Source organism: Leuciscus leuciscus (assembly GCF_965113295.1).
Source record: "Leuciscus leuciscus genome assembly, chromosome: 21".
Classification (NCBI taxonomy): domain Eukaryota; kingdom Metazoa; phylum Chordata; class Actinopteri; order Cypriniformes; family Leuciscidae; genus Leuciscus; species Leuciscus leuciscus.
Genome location: NC_138745.1, coordinates 9892041 through 9913325, shown reverse-complemented (window position 1 = coordinate 9913325; position 21285 = coordinate 9892041). Strand labels below are relative to the sequence as shown.

Sequence of the window (21285 nt, the reverse complement as noted above, 5' to 3'; positions counted from 1 at the left end):
TTTAAGTTATTTTTCTTTCAATTACCAGTGTCTCTGATACCAGTGGACAAAAACAAGGGTTTGACAATTTGCTGATTATGTGTGGCTGTATGAGAAAATCACCAAAGAATGTTATGCAAAACCAAGACTCAGAACATCTTTGGTTTGCCAATATTAACGTGTAATAAACAGATCCGTTAATGTAAGAGCTTGACTAACAATGATTATTGTGTTTGAAATGTTTGCAAATTAAACGTCGTAGGTATATTTAAAAGTAAGAGTGTTCGTGTTCAGCTATTCGCGCTTTCTTGTTTACTTTTCAATGTAAACAATAATAGAATTTGTATGATTTCTTATAAAGGAGAGGGAATAGGCAAAATAAAGCAAAGAGATTCACTTTGGGAAAATCATTTTTATTAGACCATTCCCGAACATTCTGTGAATGCGGCGAACATGCATTCTGTGCATTTTCTGTCATGTCACTTTGGTCTGTCTGTCAGTCAGAATAAGTGTTGGAGATATGCTGTCACTTCAGTGCTGTGATTTGATGCCATTGTACAGCTCAATAGCTAAAGGCCTGTTGTAATGGAGTGTTGTCAGAAATAGCTGCTTCCTTTGAATTGACTTGACCATAGTGTGCAATGATAAAAGGCACTAACAGAGGTAATGTAACCCAAAGGCAGGCTCACACTCTTTGATTACAAATAATGTGATGGGTCACAAGTAGGCTGCTGTCAACACAGTAGACATGAACAGCAGGGAGGATGCTGTGTTTTCCGAGTCTGTTCAGAGTCCAGGAGGAGGAGTGCATGAGGAAGACGAGTGAAGGCTTTGATCAATCTGTCTCTTTCAGGCTGCATGGTCTCCTGAATTCCTGACCTCTCTCGTGGATCCATTTATTTGACACTAACGGATAGGCAATGAGAGATTGAAAGTATGAAATTTGTCAAAAAAAAGTTGATATATGTCAATATATTTATAACCATGCCTTCAGAAAAGTAACAGGGTTGAGAGTTTAGAAAAGTTTAGGAAGCTTTAGATGGTTGATAGTTTAATTTGACACTATGAACAATTTGCTCGGGTACATAAATTATTAAAAAACTGAATTTTATTTAATACATTATTTACCAAGGGAATTCAAGACTTTTAAATTATGTATTTACGTCAACTACAATGTGCTTAAATTCTAAAAAAGCAAGAATTACTAGTAAAATAAAAGTAAAGAGTTCTCCTAATCTGACATTAATAAATATTTGCTCAAGTGCATAAATTACTAGAGAAGGAAATGTAATGCTGATGGTAACATAGTTGACAATTTTCCACAATAATACATTACAGTAACACAATTATTAAAAAAGGTTATTAAAAAAGAGAAGACTTTTATTTGTGCTTACTAGCTGAAAGAATGAAGATGTCATTAAGTGTTTTTTTATTTATGGAATACTGCATTATTTTAACAATGGATAATTATGATGGTAACAGGGTTGACACATAACCAACTTCAAGACTTTTAAATAGATTACATCAACTAATATGTGCTTATTTGTTAATACAGCATAAAATACTCATGAAGAAGGTAAAAAGCTAGATAGTTTAATTTGACATTATTAACTAGTTGCTCAAGTGCATAAATGATTAGAAAAATAATTTAATGCTGATCACAAATTACCATTTAAGATTGTAACAAACCTAACACAATAAAATATTAGTTAATAAAAGTTATTAAAAAGAGAATTTTTTTATTTGTCTTCACTTCCTGAAAGGATAATGAAGTAGTAATAATAAAAAAAATTCAATTGTAGAATAATGCAATAATTATGATGGTAACAGGGTTGACATAACGCAACTCTTTTTTTAAATGATGGATTATGTCAAATAAAATGTGCTTATTTGCTAATACTGCAGGAAATACCGGCAATCCTCATAAAGAAAGAATATTTTTAATAAAGTTACAGGATTTTGCTGATGTGTTAGAAAATGACAATAACACATAGTAAAAACTGGTGTCAGCGATTCATTGTTAAAATTAGTATACACAAAGGCATCCTTTTTTAGAGCATGAAGAAAATCTCCTGATAATGCATTGTGTTCGAGACACTCACCCCACTTGTTTCCCACCAGTACCGGGCAAGCTGCGTGTCTCGTGCTGTAATCTCCCTCTCCGCTGGGAAAGAGATTATACCAGAATACAGCTGTACCCTAAACACAGACACAAAAATGTTAAGTGATAATTCTTAATAGAAAAGACAGTTGTACCTATAACCTGTAATACTGTCTATTTAAACAAATAAAGCAACACCCATGACACCTTTTCTGTACCTGTTTCTATGGCTTGGTGTTTTGGCAGTATATACTGTGAAACAGCAGAGTTGTGTCAAACTGTACAGTTTAGTTACCTACGGTTACCGAGTTATGTCATTTGTTTGAGACATCAAATTATCATAAATAGACTCTACTACATGGTCACCCCTACTGAAAAAGAAGTGTGCTTAACTGTACTGAATGTGCACTTGTAGTGTACTTGAACTCTTAAAAGTATACTTAAAAAACTGCACTTGCAGATAATATAATATTGATGAAAAAAGGCCACTAAAGTGAACTTAAGAAAGTACACTTTAATGACCATTTCTTAACACACTTGAGTAAACTTTTAAAAATTGCACTTTGCAATAGTCAAATTAAAAGTTTTACTTTAGTGTATTTAATCAGGATTATAATTAATAACCATTTATTGTGCTTTAAAGAAGTAAACTTATTTTGATGTGTTGACACATAGTAAAGCATGCCAATTACTTGATTATAATTTTACAATTTAATTGTAGTATGGATTTTGATATTACATTTAAACTTATAAATTATAAAAAATTAAATAATGAAATAAAACTAAATTCATAGAAATGACATTAAAGTATATTTAAGTTTACCATAAATGCTAGTACGTTCAAAAGAACTACTGTCACGTTTTGCCTTTGTTTTCATACTGGACTTTCCGTTACCCGTTTCCTGTGTTCGTTTGTTCCTGTCAGTTATTATTTGCCATGGACACTAATTTAACGATCACACCTGTTGAGTCTTTGAGTTTATCATCACTGTGTATTTAAGTTCCTCATTTCTCTTCAGTTCCTTGTCTGGTATTGTTTGTGTTGTTTATATTAAAGTTACTTTGTTTATAGTTATTCTGTGCTTCATCTGTTCATCTTCTTGAACCCTGTGGTGACATTAACCACATTGCCACAATTGAAGTAACATATAATATATAAAGATGCACCCAAATCCTATAAGTGGTAAAAAAAAAAAAAAAAAAAAAAACTCTCAGGTTGCATTTAATATAAATTGAAACTATAATATATTTTCATTTAATTGTAAATAACATGCAATTAGGTATCCAAAAACATTAAAGTTCACACTTATGTATATTCTTTTATTTCTGTAATAAATACTCATTTTAAAAGTATGTTAAACGTGTACATCTTTTTCACAAGGGCAGGTAATATATAAATCATTTTGGCACAGAATGTCTAAACTCAAACAATCGGCACCTTCATTGGCTTTACTGCAGCTCCAACTTCTGGAAAGACAGTGGCGCCCCCTGCTGATACATCACTCATCTGCAACAAAGTGGATGTTTTACAGGGAATTTTATACCAAGTGATAGCAATAGCAGAGCCAACCCTGACAGGACAGTCACTACAAGAGTAATCGATCAAATCCTACTCACATAGAAGAGCCACGTTGCTATACGATTCCCTGTGCCCAGCTCTTTAAAAGCATCTGGTTCATCTTTCTAGTGGAAAAAGCATATTAAAATGGTACATATTGTATATAACTGCATGCTTTGTAACATCAAATACTTAGCGTACGATTAAAGAGCTTTGTATTTACCCGTCCAAAGTCAAAGTGGGGCTCATATTGTCCTCCAACACCATAATTCGCCACCTAAGAAGAGATAAAGTTGTACATTGAAAGAAACAGAACTGAACTATTCTCAGTCTCCTGCATTAAAGGCCTAATGAACACGACCTGTAGTTCTTCTGCTGTTTTGACATCGAGGCCTGTGATGTCTTCTATGCGCTGATTTATGTGATCCACAACCGGATGCTCATAGGCCGCCAACCATGCGCTGACAGAAAAGACAATTAATAACATACTGGCTCGATATTCCCACTGAGAACTATTTGCAACAGTATAACGTTTTTTTTCTTCTGTTTTTACATAAAAACGAATATAATGTGAGTTGTCCAGTGTAAAGCTGCAATGAATTAATGCAATGTTTATTATAAGATATTAGTATGTGATATGAAATTTTAGTATTGTTAATATGCAGAATACAGGGGAAAAAAGTAATTAGAATGAAACCAGATTTAGAGTAGCGTTTGCCCACGCAAAACTTATGGATGCTTGTTTATAAATAAATAAATAAAAAATAAATAAAAGGTACTTCCTAAATTTTATCACACAAATCTGACTTTTTCCTAGAATTGTGAGATAGCTTGCAATTGCGAGGTATAAACTCACAATTGCGAGAAAATAAATCAGAAATGTCACAACTACTTTTTTCATTTATTTTGTGGTGGAAACAAGCTTCCATAAAAACTCGCCACCAATAAGCATGTCAAAAGTGGCCACCCTTCAAATTAGGTTAGATTAGGAGATATATGATATATTCATGAACTTGTTTATCAGTCTGTGAGTTATTGACAGAAATTAGTTTCACCTCAGTGTTTAGCTGATGTTTTGAAGTGTGTGAGCGGTGGCTAGGGTTACTCAAACACTTTAAATTATTTACAAAGGCAGCATGACTTTAAATAGTACCCTGTCAAGTAGAATTCTCTATAATGAGAGGCACCCATGCAGTCCGTAGTCTCTTTTCATCAGATATGCAACTATCATGTGTTTTCTCAATTAATATAACGGCATGTTGTATGAAATAAAATGTAACACATTCAAATAATATGAAGACAAATAAAAGACCATCATGATCCCTGAAGTATGGAAGCTTGTTTCTGCCAAATAATAAAAACATTTCTCACAATTTAAACTTTATTTCTCGCAATTGCAAGTTTATATTTCACAATTCTGAGAAAAATAGCCAGAATGGAAAGTTATAAACTCGCAACAGTGAGAAATAAAGTCAGAATTGCGAGAAATAAAATTGTTTATAACTCGCAATTCTGACTTTTTTTCTTAGAATTGAGAGATAAAAGTCCCAATTACCTTTTTGATTTTTTATTCTGTGGCGGAAACAAGTTTCCATACTGAAGTGTGTAATTTCTATATTTCCCAAGAAAAATAAACTCACTCATTAATTTACTCACTCGAATAATGAATATCGATTTGGACCCCAATGACTTACATTGCATGGAAAAAACTCTACAGAACATCATACAGATTTGGAACTAAAAGATTAAGTAAATGATGACAGAACATGTATTTTTGGTGAACTATCCCTTTAATGCTTTTTAGATCCTTGACATTATTTTGTGCTTTTTGTACATCATTTTTGTACATGTGAATCAAGATAAATATGTCTGTCTCTGCAGCCTGGACACACTATTCACTGTTTTATAGACTGAGGTCCACAACTGAGGATTCTGGGTAAAAAGAGAAAGGGGGAGCAGACAGATGTGAACTCTGCGCTTTATCTTTGACCCCTTACCTCTTGGAGACTCTGTACTGGGCGGTGGTGAGTTTGCCAGTTTGAGGGTCATGCACGGTGGCACGCCTGAGCTAAAGAGCCAGCACAGAGAAAAAGAGAGGAAATAGAAGAGAAAGGTGAAAGGTGCTGTTGACACACAGCTTAAACTGAACTACACCAACTGCGGACTTGGACTGCATGGGTGGTTTATGTTTATGTAACATGGTGTGCAGTTTGTGCCTGAGTCGAACTGCTACAGGTAAAATTTATAAGACTAGGGTGTACACTGATTACGTACCTCTTGTGTGTAAAGAAGCAGTGGAAGAGTAACAATCCCAAAAGCAAAACAAACAGGGATATCTATTTATTATGCATGGTATTAATGCAAACTTGTAGGGCAGGTGGATGGTATGATGGGATGACCTCTGCAACAGAACTATTGTGTCACTTTATATATAGTGAAAGCACTATGCTCACAAGGCTGCATTTATTTAATCAAAAATACTGAAATATTATAACAATTTAAAATACGTTTTTTATGTAATTTATTCCTGTGATAACAGCTGAATTATTAGCATCATAACTCCAGCCTTCAGTATCACATGATTCTTCAGAAATCCATTTAATATGCTGATGCTCAATTATAATTGGTTCTCAACTTTTAATAATGGTTCTTATTAATATAAATTTTGACAAATCGTTTTTGCTGCTTAATATTTTTTATAAATCTTTTCAGGATTCTTTGATAACTAGAAAGTTCAAAGGTTCTCTTTTTCTTTCTTAAAAAACAAACAAAAAAACACTTACCCCCAAACGTTTGAATGGCAGTGTTTCCAAAATATTCAGCAGCACAACTGTTTTCAACATTAATAATAATAATAAAAAGACACAAGAAATGTAAATAATAAGAATGTTTCTTAAGCACCAAATCATGTGACACTAAAGACTGAAGTAATGACTCAATAATCAAACAGAAAACAGTTATTTTAAATGGTTAGAATATTTCAAAAATAAAACTGTTTGTAGTTTTGCTTGAATAAATGCAGCCTTAGTTAGCATAAGAGACTTCTTTCAAAAACATTAATAAATCTTAATTATTCCAAACTTTTGACTTACTTTTGTTGTTTTACTTGTTACAAACGTATATAATATATATGTGTATGAATGACTTTGGTCCACCCACCCATAATAAGCATGTGACAAATATCCCCTTTGTCTGGGCTCTTGTTAAAGTTGCTCTTCCAGCATGCAGTAGGGGGAACTGGTGTGTTGGCAGTTCTACAGGCCAACAGAAGCCTTACCTTTTACTGATGCGATACTGAGCCGTCTCTAGCACACCAGTAATGGGGTTGGAGATAGTGGCTCGGCGCAGCTGTTGAGCCAACCGGCCAAGAGGACACAAGTTACACAGCAGCTGTAGTCTTATAGGCTGACCACATGAACTTGAGCGCAGGCCTTCTGACTCTATATGAGCCCTTGATTAAACTCTGGACTAATAACTTTAAATGAACCCTGAATAATGGAGGTTACAATACTCTAAGAAGTTTTATCATAATACAAATACTCCAAATATAGGAGGCTTTATATGCTTATTTATATGCTCTTCAAGTATTACCAAAGAAGTGAAAATGCCTGAATTTTGGTTTATGCTTTACAGTTGTTTCACTTTAAATTGGAACCTACTAACATGGATAAAGCATCACATAAAAGCAAGGGTTTTTGCTACACAGTGTCATTGCAGATATACTCAATTCACAGGCATATTTGTCATTGTTACTGAATGTGTCAGATAACAGGAAGGTTACGCAGATAAAACGAGTTGTGATAGGCTGTCATGTGTTCGCATTATGGTAGCTGCCATTAAAGGTCAACCACCATTGTGTAGAAAAATCGCTTTAATATTATTAAAGGGGTCATGAATTTTTTTTTTTTTTTTTTTTTAAGTTCACTTATAATATTAGTATAATTTTTGGACATAATTTAGAAATAAAAGGCATTTGTGCTACCCTGATTTTAGCCCTCTGATTTGAATGCTCTGTTTGAAGGGGCGTGTCTGCTGTGTGACCTCTATTGGCTAACATCTTTGTATATGAAATAAGTATTACATTTGAAACTCTCTAACTTTTTACTATTACTGCTGTCGAGATTAACTAATCGTGAAAAGTGTTGATTATAGCATTATATTTAGATCTACTCCCGTCATATTAAAGGTTGCAGTGATGCACATTATAGCTGATGACAGACATGTCTATTGAGTGCATGAATGCAGTGATCTTATCATTGCAACTCGATTTCTGCACTCTCACGAATGCTGTCATCATAACTAACAGTGCAAACACAATGTAAATAAGAGATTTAAGACGAAATAAGATATTTCATTGTACAGTTTAGACAGCGTCAATATTATATAATTTAAAATGAGAGTTTTGGCGAGAGTTTAGAACTCAGTCACTGATAAACTCGCGGTGTGATTGACAGCTCCAGAGATTATAAAGGGTGGGTTATGTGATCGCTTTCTGTATACAATTTAATCACAAATGGAAAAAACAGATTATTTAGATGCTACTAAGAGAAACCATGTGAAGTAGACCGTTTAATCACTGGCTTGATTTACTGATGCATAAACAGCATGATTTTAATGATTATGAGACAATAAAGAACTGTACATGAATGTACATGAATCATTATATTTCAGAAATCACGGATCACAAATTAGGCATTAGAATTAACACTGTTTGCAAAGCTAGCTGCGAAATTGTGACTGATTTACAAAAGAATCCACAGTGAAATAAATATCCATCCAACAAATAATGCTATTGAGATATTCACACAGTTGAAAATAAATAACCACTTTTCTAGCATTAGGATCCTTTGGAAGGTAATGCTATTTTTAGTCCAGTGATCCTGTATCTCTTTTCTCTTTCTCGTCTCACTAACATGCCAGTGGGCGGGGCCAAAGACGCTACGATGTAGAAGTAGGCATTGATTTAATTCTGCAGACGTGGTCTTTCGATGCACTATTACTTCATAATATGACAAAATCCGTAACTTGTGGTTTGAGCTTGGTTTCAATAAAAAAACTAATAAGGAAGATTTGAGTTCTGAAACTTACAGGATGTTTTTAATAGTACAATGACCTCTTGCATGTCACAAGATCAAGAACAATTGATGATTTCTCAATTCATGACCCCTTTAAATGTTTAAATTAGCACTAACTAAGTTGTATAAACGCTATAGAAGTATTGTTCATTGTTAGTTTAAATTAACTAATGTAGTTAACTAATGTTAACAAAAGAAACCTTACAGTAAAGTGTAACCAATATTTTTACACACACACACACACACACATATATTCTTGAACCGATGCGAATTATCAGGTTTTTTATTTTTATTTCTCTCAACAATGCAATTTTGTCCTGGTGTGATGTTTTTTCCAGAAAATGCAGTGCATGGCCAAAAGGAAGTGGACACCTGAACATCACATCCATATTCTTGATGAACATTTAATTTAAAAATAAATAAGGTAAACAGAAGTTCAACCCTACTTGCTTGATGCGCGAGAACAAACCTCATTGGTTTCCTCACATTAAGCAAGCATGTTTGAGCTTCCAATTACTGTGCAATTTTTTATGTGCTCTATGTATGTGCGTTGATCAATGTTAATATGTAAAGCAAAGGCTAAATTAAATCGGTTCATCATAAAAAGCGACCGTGTCTCTTCATAAGACTTGTATTTTCAATTCATATAAATCCTTTATAATGTCTTTATGAACTTTTTGATGCATGAAAGTCTGGGTTGTGAGGACTTTCAATGGATGGACAAAATGATCAGAGAAGAATTCAAAATATCTTAATTTTTGTTCCTAAGATGAACAAAATTCTGAGTAAATTATGACAGAATTAGAATTTTTGGGTGAAGGGACCATCACAGAAATTACTGGACTAGGGGTGTTGTTAATGGCATTTTGCCCATTAATAGTATACATATTTATAAACATTTTAATGTGTATAAAAGTTGAACTCACCCTCGGTTTGGCCAGTTCCTTGACCTTCTCCATTTCTTTTTCTGTTATAATTTCATGGTAACGAATGATACGTGGACGGTCCCATTCGTCCTCTTGTTTCACCGGGCCGAGCATGTAAAACGGATGTCTGTTATTGTTGTAGTAACGGCAGAACAAACGGCTCTGTCTGCGAGGAGTCTGTAAGGATGAGATTGTGTATATATTATGTACATTTAATTTATATCTTGTGCAAGACAAATAAATTAGTTAGTGTTTCATGTTCTCTCACAGCATGAGAAGTAAGTTTCAATGTGCTGAACCAGGCACTGCCATAGCAAAACCCATTTACTGACCCCCAAAAGCAGCATAGCAGAGCATGTGGGTGTTTTTAATGAGTTTTGTATGCAATATGCATTCAGCTGTGGTGAACTGAACAGACAAAAACAGATTTGTGTCATGGCCACATTATACACCATGGTTGTGCATAAATAATTAAAAGTCCTGTCTTTAGTAATTACTTACCTCAAATACAGAAACCACTATAAATAAACATACTAGGTTACATCAATACAGTAAAAACAGCTGAAACTGGCTGAAAGAGATGACTGGTCCCACTTTATATTAGGTGTCTTTAATTACTATGTACTTATGTAAAAAAAAAAAAAAAAATAGTAGGTACAACATACATATTGTGTTCATGTTGTATTGCAAAACACTTACCGGTACTGCTATTGAGGTGGGATATGGTTTTAAGGGTAAGGGGTAAGAGAAGAGTTATTACATGCAGTTTTTTTTTAAATAAGTGCAATATAAAACATGTATTTACACAATAAGTGCATTGTATTCAATTAATTATTTAAATTGTATTACATAGTAGTTAAAGACACTTAATATAAAGTGAGTGTGACATATTAAATGACTGTCATCAGCTAATGCATCAGTGTTTTGTGCTCAACGTGACATTCCAGTGAATATTTATATTAATGTAGCAGTTACAGTATATTAATAATCACCATTCTGAGTCCTTCTCCTCTACATAGCTTCTCATATTTCCTCTTCTCAGGGAGATATTCCATCTTCCCAACCTCCTTTTCTTGCTCTTTCTTGCTCTCTTCCTTGGGGCTCTGCTCCTCCTCAGCCTTATTCTGTTTGGCTAGCTGGTAGTCAAAATACTTCAGGTTCCCAAGTGCTCGCTGGTGCTCAGGATCTAGACAGCAGAGATAAATGTTAAACATTTTGTAAATAGTTTAGAAAACTGATAAATACCTCAAATGGCTCAGAAATAATATTTCAACTCGTAGATCATATGATATGATATTCTGGTCTCCTTTCTTCAATGGCATGTGAAAAGTATGTGTAAATATTGCATTATAGGCCACGTCCACATTAATCCTAAAAATGTATATTTTTCTCAACATTTTGGCCCTCACACTGAGACAGCATTTTTGTCCAGCAAAAACTGATCTTTTTGAAGACGCTCTCCCAAGTAGATAAATTTGAAAACGCTTTCTGCAATAATATTTTTTCCGCGTTGTAGTGTGGACTATGGAAGCTTGTTTTCACCATAAGAATAAAAAAGGTAATTGCAACTTTTTATCTCACAATTCACTTTTTTTTCTCAGAATTGGGAGATAAAGAGACAACTGCGAGTTATTAAGTCCGAAATGTGAGATACAAACTTTGCAGCTGTGAGAAATAAAGTCAGAATTGCAAGATATAAACCCATTTCTATGTTGAGTGTTTATATCTTCTTATTCTGACTTCATTTCTCTTAACTGATTTTTCCCCCCTCAGAATTGTCAGATATAAACTCGGAATTGACAGAAAAAGGTCAGAATTGTGAGAAAAAAACATCACAATTACCTTTTTTACTCCATTGCAGAAACAAGCTTCCATTGTGACATGTGACACATATTGTACCCATATTTACCTATGGTTGTATTGGCATTTAAATTCTAGCGTTGCTAAAGATAAATGGACGCACCAAATAGTAGTGGTATATTTTTCTAAAAAAATGTACATGCCAGAAGAATATTATTATACATGTTCTCTCTGCACCATCTCAGTAAGATTTTAATCATTTTTTACGCATGCACAGCAATGTGATTTAAAACATATTCAGATGTTTCAGTGTGGGCAAGCAACTTCTGGAAATATCCTTAAGATCTTAAAGATCCTAGTGTGGCCAGAGAGTGTTTTGAAATGAAAACGCCATTTTCAAATACATCCATATGAATGTGGACATAGCCATAGTCTTGTAGAGCAGACTAACCCACAGTGAGCAGTCTCTTGGTATATTCCAGAGCTCTCTCCAGCTCCCCCTGCTGGTAGACGGAGTAGCTGAGGTAATCCAGCACGGTCACAATGTCAACACTGGATTCTTCTCCTTCATCCAGTTGCTTGAGTGCCTGGACCATCCATAGCTCTGTGTGGTAGTAGTCTGCATCGGAGTAGGCGATTTTTCCTAACTCAAAACAGTCCTCTACCGTCAGGGTGTTTTTAAATGGCAAGCCTTTGGTAACACCTGCAAGAACACGTGCAATGAGATGTCATACAAATGCAAAAAATGCATATCTGAAGTATGGTTGGAAAATATTTAGTCTGATCTTTCATGTAGGTCACACTCACCAGGCAGGTTTCCGGAAGAGATGGTCTGTGTGTCCAGTTGATAGGTGTCCTGCAGTCGGAGGAGAGCTTTGGCTGCACCGTTCTGGTCTTCATCATTAGGGAAATACTGACGCTGTATGGTCAGGTTTGAGATAAAGCCTAGAAGAAAATGCGGTTATCTTTTCATAAGAAAAACTATATCTAGAAGAAGAACATCTGTTTTGTTTTTACAACTGCTAGGACACATTTCTCAATACTAAGGTCACATTTTCTTTTTCAACTCCTCACTCAGTTCTCCTAACTTTTAGCTTGGCACAGCAATAATTTCACATCTAAAATGCACTAAAACTAGCAAAACACTTCATACATGTCTCAAATCAAGCCATTCTTTCATAACAATAGCAAAGGTTTTCAACAAACAAACACTTTGTCACTTATAAAACAGTGACTTAAACACTAACAGCAGGTAGCACTATACAGTGTTTTCTTTTGTACATTTTCTTTACAAAACAAGAATGACACTTTTTAGTGTTTATAATTCACTGCAGTCCATTTTACATAGTTTATATTACATGGTTTACATTAAAGTATAAAATATTGGACCTGAATTTTCCCTAAGTTTATTTTGTAAAGATGGTAATGTATCTGAACACCTACACATCTGTTAGTCTTTCAGTCTCATCTAATATCTTTGACAGCATTTCATTTTGTGGCATTACTGAAGAAATGTAGAAAATTGCTGTTTTATTCAGTTCTGTATTATGTTAGGTTTTGAACTTAAGTAAACATATTGTAAAGAGTATAAAACGTGCAAACTGGCCTGTAGGTACTTTATTAAGAAAATAATTAATTTATTAAGTTGAATGCATTTTGTGCCAAAGCAATGTTAAACGATCCACAGTTTAGCCCATATAGACTGCTCACTGTGTAAAGGGTTTTAAAAAAGTGACCTAAGAATTGAGAAATGGGTCCTAGCGATTGTATAAAACTGTCATGGGTTAAATTACAGTGATACTGACCATCAGACATGTCCTTGAGCACTAGGTCTTCCACTTCACCCCACTCTGTGTTTAGTCTCTTCATGAGTTTAAAGGCATTGACAGGGTGACCCAGAAACCCCTCTGGGTCCTGTGTGGCTGTGGATGTTAAAACATCAAGCTTCTCAGCCCACCTGACAACACACACACACAGTGTCCGATTCAGAGTGGCTTTATTGTTGTCATGTACAGCTTGCACACAGTGCCACAACGTTCCTCCAGAACTTTGCATAAAAACAACACCAAACTATACAGACAGACTGACAATACAGATGAAATAAACTAAATAAACATTTAGATTAAGTAAGAATTAAGTAAGTAAGTAGAATTAACTAAATTAAGTAAGAATTAAACTTATTTAAAGACAAGATAAGAGTACATAAACACACAGGACTACATGCGTGCAAAAGTGTGATGCATAATGCTATGATCACAATCCTAGATAAACATCTACTGCTTTACATAAAATATGCCAACTACTGTGAATATCTGCTCCACACTAAGAGTGATCTAAAATTGTGTAATATGATATCAGACACGGTTAATGGAGAAGGAGATGAACCACTTGTAGAAAAATGAATGTGACAAATCGTAAAGCTTAATAAGGCGATTGGCAACTATAGGAAAAGATGTCCCACCTTTCAATTAAAAATATCGATCATCTTATTGGCAAAAGCATCATCTAGTCGTTTCACTCAAGATCACACACGTGCACTGACTGGATCAGAGTGAAAATACTGTTAGATTTTAGCTAAGAAGATAAGTTTGTTAAATCATTAGAGGTGTAAATCATATGTTTATCACTATGATCTGACACCGGATACCTCAAAACATAGCACAATACAATTATGATTTGATTAGACTCAGAGGCCTGCGGTTAAGATATAGATATTACGATATTATGGTCCTTTTTTTGCACAACCAGTTATTTTTATTTACTCACAACACAAATGCAACCAAAATAAAACAAGAAAATTGAACTCTCTAAAAAATTGCAAATCCTGTATCTCAATTGAGACATCCACAACAAAAGAGCTTTTAAAATAATATAGAACAATAAATAATGAAAAAAGATGTGGCAAACAAGAGAGTGTCAAAATAAAGGTGCATCTTAAAAATCTATTTAGATTTTTTTACGTGTCGCATTGATACATCAAAGTGTTAGTTAGTCATTTGTTTGATGCATTGATCCATACTGATGTATCATTACAAATATACTAAATATTGTCAGATTTTATTGACATACATAATTGGAATCAATGGAATGTAATCTTAGCCAATCATTTTGAAGATTTCTGTCATGTCCAATTCATAAATCTGTTACTGCCAATTCAAACTGATATGAGTTATACTTCTTGTTACACTTATACTTGTTATATGTGTTGTATGGCTCCGGTTGTTACCGTTAATAGATATTACTCACTGTTTCACTTGCTCCAGTTTGCTTTCCTCTGCTTTGATGTAGTCTTTCAGTGACGTCACCAGGTCTTTTTCTGTGAACAGCAGATCTGTCATGTGACCTGCAAACACAGGTTAAACCGAGCATCAGTGATTAAGAGAATGACCTGTCTAGTTTTCCATACCTGTCAGTTGCATGGTAAATGTTAATGAACACATGGGTTTAAAGGAATTGGTTGCCTGTTAGAACCTGTAGGAGCATTTCAATCAAAAATGTATAAAAAAGTTGATAAGGTTGCATACCGATGGAAGTGAAGAAGTCATTGTGAGCAGAGGAAGACTTAAGCAGAAAGATGAGTAAAATACAGCACACACTCATAACCCCCATCTTTATCCTGTTCCACACACTGCCTAAAAGAGAGAAAATGAGATTTACATTATAAACTGTTACATAGCTCTCTGAAATGCTTGATTCTGATTGGTCAATCGTGTCATTGAGTGGGAAAGCCCAATATTTTGTATAATGACTACGAAACTATATTTGACTGTGGCAGGGTTATTATTGTTAATTAAAACTTAAACTAAGTTAGAAATTGAAATAAAATGTAAAATAACACTGTTTTCTTTTTATAAGTAGAATATAAATTAATCCTTAGTAAAGTTACGGAAGTTATTTAGTCAAGATGTATATGGATCCAATATACTGTTACACATGTGTTTTCTTTCTCAACTGTTTACGTTTACTTAGACATCCAACAATGTTTACAAGGACATTTTGACATAATTTTGTGTGTATTTGTCCGCAAGACACGAAAGACAACTCAATTCAGTATTCATGCACTATATGTATAGCCTAGTATGTATATGTATAGCACAGAAAACAATGTGCGAGTGCAGAATTGAGTTCACTTTCATGTCTTCTTGCGCTTCAATGGTTAAAAACCACATTAAAATGCGCACACAGGAATCGATAAGCGAAATCGAAATTTTTCATTTTAAAACAAGTATCTAATTCCAGAATTGGAATCGATTTTCAATTCCCAACCCGAGTAAAGTGTAATGTTATATACGATTCACAACTTCAGCTTGTAACTATCAATAACAGCAAACTGACAAAACTGCCATCTTGTATGCTTTCTGATTTTCTGCACTCTACACTGTTTTTGAAAATTCTGCTGAGTTTTCACCAAAATAATGTTATCTGGCTGACTAACACAAGACAAGGTTTGGTCGAATTTGCATAAATGACAAATCAATCAGTAATGTTTTGCATCATATGCCATCACGTTCCAGCAGAAGTGTGTGTTTATGAATTCTTGGACATGTATAATTTTACTTTGTTACACTTGTTTCTCTTTTTTAGAAAGTTTTTTTAGTTAAAATACTTTGTAAAAAACTTTTGAAGAACCTTAAAAGAACAGCCTTGATAAAGTACTGTCTACTACACATTGAGCAAACTACATTTAAAAGGGATTATGTCAGTAACACATAACCAGAATATCTACCACATTTACAGCTCAAATAACAAATCCCTATGGAAGAAGGTGTGGAAGTGGAGTTGTTAATGCAAACCCCATGGCCTAGATGGGAACATTAAGTCTGAATGAAGAATCACAATTATTTTCTTGTGCCAGTAAAGTCAAATATACACACAACATACCAGAAATAGAGTAAATCAGGAACTGACAAAGAAAATCTATTGAGCTCAACAAAATATCATCACAAAAAAAGGAAGTCTATAACCCATGTGTATGTTGCGGAAGCTTTCATTAAATGGACAGTCCACCCAAAAATTTAAGTTCATGAACTCATGTCATTTGAAACCTGTATGAATTTCTTTCTTCTGCTGAACACAAATGAAGATATTTTGAAGTATGACGGTAACAGTATTTTTTTCTCCGTACTATGGAAGTCAATGGGGTCCACCAACTGTTTGGTTACCCATATTCTTCAAAATATCTTCTTTTGTGTTCAACTGAAGAAAGAAATTCATACAGGGGTAAACACTTGAGGGTGAGTAAATGATGACAAAACTATCCCTTTAATATACTGCATTACATTCATTTTGCACAATGTTGTCACCCCAAAAATGTGATGCCTTCTTCACCGCTGTTTTCGAATCTGTGCATGACAGCGTCATCTGTGTACGTCACATTCAAACGTACACTTTGGTCAAAGTGGTATAGATGCGTTTAAATGTTTTCATATCAACCAATTAAAATCAGCATATGCCACATATTTTACTACAATAACTCTTATTCGTATCAATTTGATCAAAGAATTGCATTTACATGAGATAAAGTTCAAATATTGCCTAAATCTCATTATAATGGTACATGTAAACTTAGACATTGTTTGGAGAAAAACTTTTTTTGTGTTGCACAGAAGAAAGGTTTGGGAAAAAACATCAAATGATGACAGAACTTTAATTTTGGTTGAACTATCCCTTTAATGAACTTCCCACAGCTGCTGAATGTATTTCAGCAGTGAGGCGTAAAGGAACTTGAGGCACGACGAGTTGTTCTGTGCCAGACAGATAGTCCACTCACAACACCCCGCTGGCACTGTGAAAGAGGACAGGGCTGCCAGCAGCTTGACAGCATTCAGTTAGCCTGTACCTTCAATTTATAAATAGGGTAGAACAACGAGCAGATTGCACAATCTTCTTCCTTCGCTGCCTTTTTTTTTTTTTTTTTGAAAGATGCTGCAAAGACAAAGATGTCTTAATATGTCTAAATATAGGCCTAATATACTAGGCCTATGCATGTTATCCATCTTAAATAATAATGCAAGTTTTAGAATTAGTGCATCCCAAATCAAGTGCACAGACATTAGCATGCAAAGGAATTCTGTAACAGAGGAGGAGAGGAGGCAGATCAGTTTACGCAGAGATCAACAATGAGGATTGTTTTCCTACTTCAGATCGGCTGGTAGTTCAGGTTTTTACTTACCCTGCCACGAAAAAAAAAAAAAATCTCTCTTTTTTTATATAGGCTATATAATGATGGAAAGATGGATTTTGTTGATTCTGATTTTATTGAATGGTAACAGCCCTTTAGTGTCTTATAACTCTAATTTAATTTATAGATATAATTTAAGAATTTGTATACATTTAATAAGGTTAGGGGAAAAAATGCCCATAATAAAAAATGCCCTGGATATCAGTTTAAGGGAGAGGATATCACAAATACGCTGATTTAAATAAACTGACAAAACACTATTGAGAACATTGCTTCAGAATAAATTAAACGTATCCTTTTTTTTTATTTATTCTGGAGTCACCTAAAAGTCAAAGTCAAGTCACCTTTATTTATCCAGCGCTTTTTACAGTACAGATTGTTTCAAAGCAGCTTTACAGTGATAACAGGAAAAGAATGCAACAAAGTTTGTTTCTAGAAGAAAATAGTGTCATAGTCCAGCTTAAGTAAGTTCAGTGGTGGTTCATTTTTCTAGTAAAAAAGCTATTAATTAAGTTTATTAATTTAGACAACTAACTTTTTTACTCGGACAAGTGAACTGATTTACGTCCGAATGAACACTTACATGCAAAAGCAAAAGACACAATTTTATTTCAGCAGTGAAGTGCAAGTACAAGTATGTGAATTGGGATAAAGCCACTGTTGGATAACATGCCTCTTTTGAGTATTTGCTTTTTAGAAGTGATTTGAGAGCATGCTGAATTATTTTTCACAAGGAATCTTGAAACAGATGATTTCAAAACCATTTTATGGGGGATAATTATTAGTTGTGTTTGCTAAGCTAAGGCATTTGAACAAAACCCAAACCTTACATATAACTCATAGCATCATGGCTAAGTTTTATACATGCAAACATCGCATTCATCAGTTTCAGTTTTTCCGTTAAATTAACATGATCTCTATTTACTTTTGTTAATAAGTGGTTTGAACCATAATAGAGACTGCAGCAGGTTATTTAAGAACAACGCATAGTGTTTTTTAGTAGGTTATACATACAATGGGTGTAAGGTTGGGTTGAGCAGCTCACTTTGTTCACATTGTCATTCTCATTTTACCTGTTTAAAAAGCCCCAAGAAAGAGAACACAGAACTAGAAACTAAAAGCTTTATCTGTCAGGTTGTGAGCGAGTAAGAATATAGGCTTAAAAGAAAGTCCGTTTAGAACTAGTAGGAGAAAAAAGTTATTAACCAAAACAAGACAAAAAAGCTGTTCCTCAATAAAAAAACTGTGCTGACCGTCGCTTGACCTGAACTTCACTTAACTTTCTGGTGTTAAAAATCTCAGAAAAGCTAAACAAAACTAAAAAAGGTTACTAATGCAATTCCCAGCATTTTTCAAAAACTTGACCATCTGTTGGGGCAAAAACATCTGCTAAAACGAGCACTACAGGAATTTACACAAACACAAATAAGACCTGAAACCAGTAGCACACAAACCATTTTAGATTATGAAAACAAGTGCCTGTTTAAAATGCGTTATCCTGATTCAAAAAGACAAGAATGTAATCTGAACATATACTTGACTAAACCTTTGAGAAACTAGTGTTGACTTGTAGAGAAGGCTTGCCTAAAATCCTGCAGTGAATACACTAAAAGCAATAGCCTGGGGTCACGTCAGGGAAGCTTACTGAAGGTGGACACTCGTAAGAACTACACCCCATGTAGTAAGGCCTTTTCCTAACAAAAATTTTGTTTTAATTATTTACATTTTAAATTATTCTTTAAATAATAAATTGTAGCAATTTTTATGAATATAACAATTGATTAAAATATTTTTCTAATAAATCTATTTAGGAATTTCCTTTAAACAATTCAAATTCAAGTTTTCAAAATGTCTGTGTTATTTTAATTTCTCTTTTTTATGACAATAGTACTATTGTATCTCAACTAAACTATTGTTTCAATTAAAAATTATAAAATTTTGTCTTTACATTTGGATTATCAAACTGAACTGTATAGCTAACCATGCACAGTACTAAAAACGTTTTGCTCACGTAAAATGTGGAGCTACTTCATATAGTAACAGCTAAATTATTAGTCAAAAATATTATGACTATCAATCTGACTTTTTAGGGTCAGATTTTAAGGGTCAATCAGATAGAAATACATTTTCAGTGTGCATAACATTAACAAAAAGTACAATGGTATTAATATAGGTACCATGATTTCATATACCATGATAATACAATGGTATATGGTACCATGATACAACAAGAGTCCTTTTCTGTAAGTGTACTTGTGCAAATATAATGGTCTTCTCTACTGTACAAAAGTAGTTAAATTATTATAATAGTTCACAACGGACGGATGACTGTTATTATTTCCATGTTTTACAGTAACCGGGATATTTGTAAACTAATGTGGATTGAGTGCCACGTCCCTTCCCCTCCCCCAGTACATGACCCAAACACTGTAACTTTACTATAGGCTACTAACTTCTCACTTCACTATACTTAACTAATGCCTTTGTAAATGCGTCTTGTGTCTCTTTTTTACCGCTGCAAATGATCTTTGACTGTCTTTAGCATGTTCATATTTTCAGAAAAGAGGCAAACATCTAATTATAACGACAATGGATTATATTAAATATTATTATTCTAAATATTATGCTAGTGCTATGTTCTAATAAATAAGTATACACTTGACTTTATTACCATTCATGTTACAATCAGCTAAGTTATTGATTGTAGGAATATCTACAGTAGGAGAGGGATGGTTGTGCTTTTATGAAAGCATCGATTTTTTAAATCAGAACGCAAGAGGGTTTTTCGTCACCTGATCAAACCTACGCAGCAAAATCCCCGGAAAAATAGATATAGTAAAATGTCTTGAGAACCGGCGTTTTAATAGCTAGAAATGGCAGCAAGTTACACTGAACGGGAAAACTATGGAAATATGCAGGGAAATTTCTAGAGAGTCTTGAGCATGTGCCTATGATAGAGAGTATGTTTACTGAAGCGGTTATGTTTACTGAAGCATAATAAGCAGGTCAACTTACTGTTCCTCTCTGGAATGAGTCGATAAAACAAAATCGAAAAATGTTGTTTGGTTAGCTTCTTTCCCTCTCTCTCTTCAGCGGGTCGTTCGCAGCAGAAATGAGGAAAAATCTACAGAGGAAAAACGATTGAGCTGCAGCGCCTTCTGCTGTTTATACAGAGCAACTAACAGTTATAGGCTTTCACTGTCACATAAAATCACACTCCTATTTTGGCATACGCATTTTTTCTAATTTTGTACTACTGTATTTTCATGCATTACTTTTTATCCAAATTGATCAAGTAAATCTATCCTATCTACTTTGGACTTATGCTTTTAGTAGGTTTGTACTTGTAGGTGTTCCGTTTCTGTTTTGTAGGTGACACTGTAGATACAAATATTTCACACACACAAGAGTGTTTCCCTTTAAGAAACTGAGTGGGTGGATGGTAGTTTTTCTTGGTGCGTTGTTCTGGCCATAGACTGTATAAAACAAGGTTCTGACGCATAGAAATAAAATGACTACTTTGTCTTGTGTTGCAATAATCCTGCCTCTTGTGTTTTTGATTTCTCAGAAGGCTACTGTATTTAATTTTCAGCATGCTCTTGAGTCTTTACTGAAAGAGCATACTTGGCAAATAAGTACACTAACTTTTGACAAAATTGTTGGCT

At 34.1% G+C, this 21285-nt stretch overlaps 1 protein-coding gene across 2 annotated transcripts; it reads right to left on the bottom strand.

Annotated features, from left to right (window-relative positions):
* Window positions 1–371: 371 nt before the first annotated feature.
* p4ha1a (prolyl 4-hydroxylase, alpha polypeptide I a) lies at window positions 372–20789 on the bottom strand. 2 transcript variants are annotated; one of them, XM_082152028.1, is made up of 15 exons: window positions 20636–20789; window positions 14964–15071; window positions 14686–14782; window positions 13245–13396; window positions 12247–12384; window positions 11891–12142; window positions 10632–10825; window positions 9640–9816; window positions 6916–6986; window positions 4000–4099; window positions 3862–3915; window positions 3698–3763; window positions 3519–3587; window positions 2082–2178; window positions 372–885 (listed from the first exon to the last, which is right to left on the bottom strand). In XM_082152028.1, exons 2-15 carry the CDS (start codon window positions 15046–15048, stop codon window positions 815–817), a joined length of 1623 nt encoding a protein of 540 aa, XP_082008154.1. In that variant the 5' UTR covers window positions 15049–15071; window positions 20636–20789; the 3' UTR covers window positions 372–814. The 2 variants fall into 2 exon arrangements, with proteins under 2 accessions (XP_082008154.1, XP_082008155.1); XM_082152029.1 differs by lacking the exon at window positions 6916–6986 and adding an exon at window positions 5636–5706.
* Window positions 20790–21285: the final 496 nt, after the last annotated feature.

Bases quoted from the DNA above. Each gene is read 5' to 3' on its own strand.
- p4ha1a (XM_082152028.1), bottom strand. From the start codon at position 15,048: ATGGGGGTTATGAGTGTGTGCTGTATTTTACTCATCTTTCTGCTTAAG. The intron at 10,826-11,890 runs GTTAGTCTGCTC...TCTGCTGTCTAG, and splicing joins CAAGAGACTGCTCACTGTGG to ATCCTGAGCACCAGCGAGCA. The intron at 3,916-3,999 runs GTCGTGTTCATT...ATCTCTTCTTAG, and splicing joins AAACAGCAGAAGAACTACAG to GTGGCGAATTATGGTGTTGG.